Raw genomic sequence first — 2,426 nt, 5'->3', positions numbered from 1 at the left:
TCCGAAAACGAACCTCATATGCTTAGGATAAAGGTTCCGAACACAAACTGAATCTGTTTAGGAACGAAGTTCGCCCCGGGGCAGGGAATCGAACCCGTGACTACTTACATTGCTAGTCAACTGTTGAGATCGCTTGATCCACTCCAAGAAGAAACCTAATTTAGAATTAAAGTTATAGGTACTACGAAAAGTACCTACTCAGTCAGCCGCTCTGAAGTTTTACTGAGTACCCCCAGAGGAGACTTATGGCTATTAAAAAAAAGATCGCCCAGGGCGGACATCGAACCCGTGACTACTTACATTGCTAGTCAACTGTTGAGATCGCTTGGTCCAGGCGTTTTCGGGAGGGGGGGGAGGGGCATCCTTGGAATTGACTGAGTGAGGGTGGGGCGAGGTGCCGCGACTCCTAAAACATCAAAGGAAGGGAAAATGCAACTTTACATAAATCAATGACTAAGGGACAGATGAAAAAAAAAAAAAAAAAAAAAAAAAAAAAACAGAAAAGGACGATAAGACATACACAGGACAGTGGTCCTCTATCGAACAAAACATTAACAATAAAGAATGAAATAATGATAATCATACAAATCAGATAATAATTAATATATGTGGCCGATAATATAATTTCTGGAATTGAGTGGCTTTTCAGCCCGTCCTTTCCTTTTTAAAAGAGTTTTGACAGAGAATATATGTACCATGCTAAGGTCTTATCGTTCCGTAATCGAAAAGAGAAGGGAAGAACCAGAATAGAAGAAAGCCGCACCTGTTCCGAGAACGAACCTTATCCGTTCGGGATGAAACTTCTGTCACCACTGTAGCAGGCAGCTTGAATCCAATATCATCAAAATCCTAAATATATCATTGTTCCTTTCAGATTGCATCTAAATCTAAACGTCATGCTGATTGAGAAATTTTGCTTATAAGAATGAGAACCTACGTAAAAAAACATCACCATTACCTGGGGGGACTCCATCGTCCTCCGAGTCCGCACCGCGGGGCCGGGCAAGGCATCCTGTGACTTGAGCTTCTCCTCGATTTGGCGCTCGCGGCCCGCCGTGTCCACCGGCTTGGCGCCGCCAAATATCGACGCGGCCGCGGCCGGCGTCTGCGGCGCGGGAGGTCTGGGGTCTTCCTCTCTCGCTGCCCCGTAAGAAGCGTTCCGCGCCGCCGTGTCTACGGGCTTGGCGGCGCCAAATATTGACGCGGCCGAGGGCTTCTGTCCCGGCCCAACGGGGGGTCTGGAGTCTTCGTCTCGGTTTGGCGGGGCAGACGGGTTCTCGTCGTCCAGTGGGGGTTGGGGGAGGGGTGGCGGAGTTTCGATGGGTTTGGTGCGCGGGGCGAGGTTGAGCTTGGGTCGGGTTTTAGGCTCACCTGTTAGGGGAGAGTTGGGAAAAGGGCTAGTTAGAAGACTAGCAATTTAATTTTATTTTGTTCACCATTTAACTATTTCAGTAGGCACAGTATTGAATGGTAGAGATTGCCGTAGGCAATAATTTTGCAATTGGTTCTTTGAAATTCTAGATCCTGGACTTATTAGTGAAAAGGAAAATCTATTCCAAGAGCTCATCAGATAAACGCAAACGCAGTTTAAAGCATCGTACACGATTGAATGTACTTATTTAGGTGTCCTAAGGTAAAAGCTAAATCATCATTTCAACTCTTGGACGTTCCTGTCAGGGTTTTGGCCAATTTATCTACCCAATTTTGCTAAGAATGGAAGAAAAAAAAACTGAAACTTAATTAAATTTTATGTTTCAAGTTATTAAGAACTGTCGAATTAAAATGAGCCACCAAAGCCATTGGACGAAGACCAACGTGGCACTCTAAAAACCGTGTTAATTTAGCACAATCATATCTGAAGATCAGAAAAGACGTGTGAGCAAATAAGTCAGATCACAAGCCTTGTGTTATGTGCATGCATAAAATCACAGTAAAAAAAAATCTGGTGTGAATGTCACACGAATTTCCTTATCATATCCTATTGAAATATGGTTATTTAAGTCTTTTAGGTATGGTTTTTGTAATAAATGTTGATGAAATTCATTGAATTGCTATTGATAAAGAAACCAGAAAGTCATCAGATAAACGCAAACGCAGTTTAAAGCATCGTACATGAGAACATGTACTTATTTAGGTGTCCTAAGGTAAAAGCTAAATCATCATTTCAACTTTCTGGTTTCTCAAAGATCGTGAAAATTCACCTAAATATTTTACCTCTTCATAACTCATTTTACTTTCTATTACTATTAGACAGTATAGCGAGCTATACTAGTTTTATATGTGAGAGGCAGCCCTTAAACTACAGTATAGCGTATAGCCCTTAAACTACAGTATAGCGAGCTATACTAGTTTTATATGTGAGAGGCAGCCCTTAAACTACAGTATAGCGAGCTATACAGCTATACTAGTTTTATATGTGAGAGGCA

At 42.4% G+C, this 2,426-nt stretch overlaps 1 protein-coding gene across 1 annotated transcript; it reads right to left on the bottom strand.

Moving 5' to 3' along the window:
* Nucleotides 1-108: 108 nt before the first annotated feature.
* On the bottom strand, nucleotides 109-1,371 carry LOC103522468 (anther-specific proline-rich protein APG; the record flags this gene model as incomplete). Its single annotated transcript, XM_026832592.1, is given in 3 exon segments — nucleotides 109-141; nucleotides 301-406; nucleotides 948-1,371. Coding segments are annotated over 3 exon segments (563 nt in total), but the record flags the coding sequence as incomplete, so codon positions are not given.
* Between the last annotated feature and the right edge of the window lie 1,055 nt (nucleotides 1,372-2,426).

This window comes from Diaphorina citri, unplaced genomic scaffold (genome assembly GCF_000475195.1).
Source record: "Diaphorina citri unplaced genomic scaffold, Diaci psyllid genome assembly version 1.1 scaffold8699, whole genome shotgun sequence".
Taxonomy (NCBI): Eukaryota; Metazoa; Arthropoda; class Insecta; order Hemiptera; family Psyllidae; genus Diaphorina; species Diaphorina citri.
This window is presented reverse-complemented; position numbering and strand designations above follow the sequence as displayed.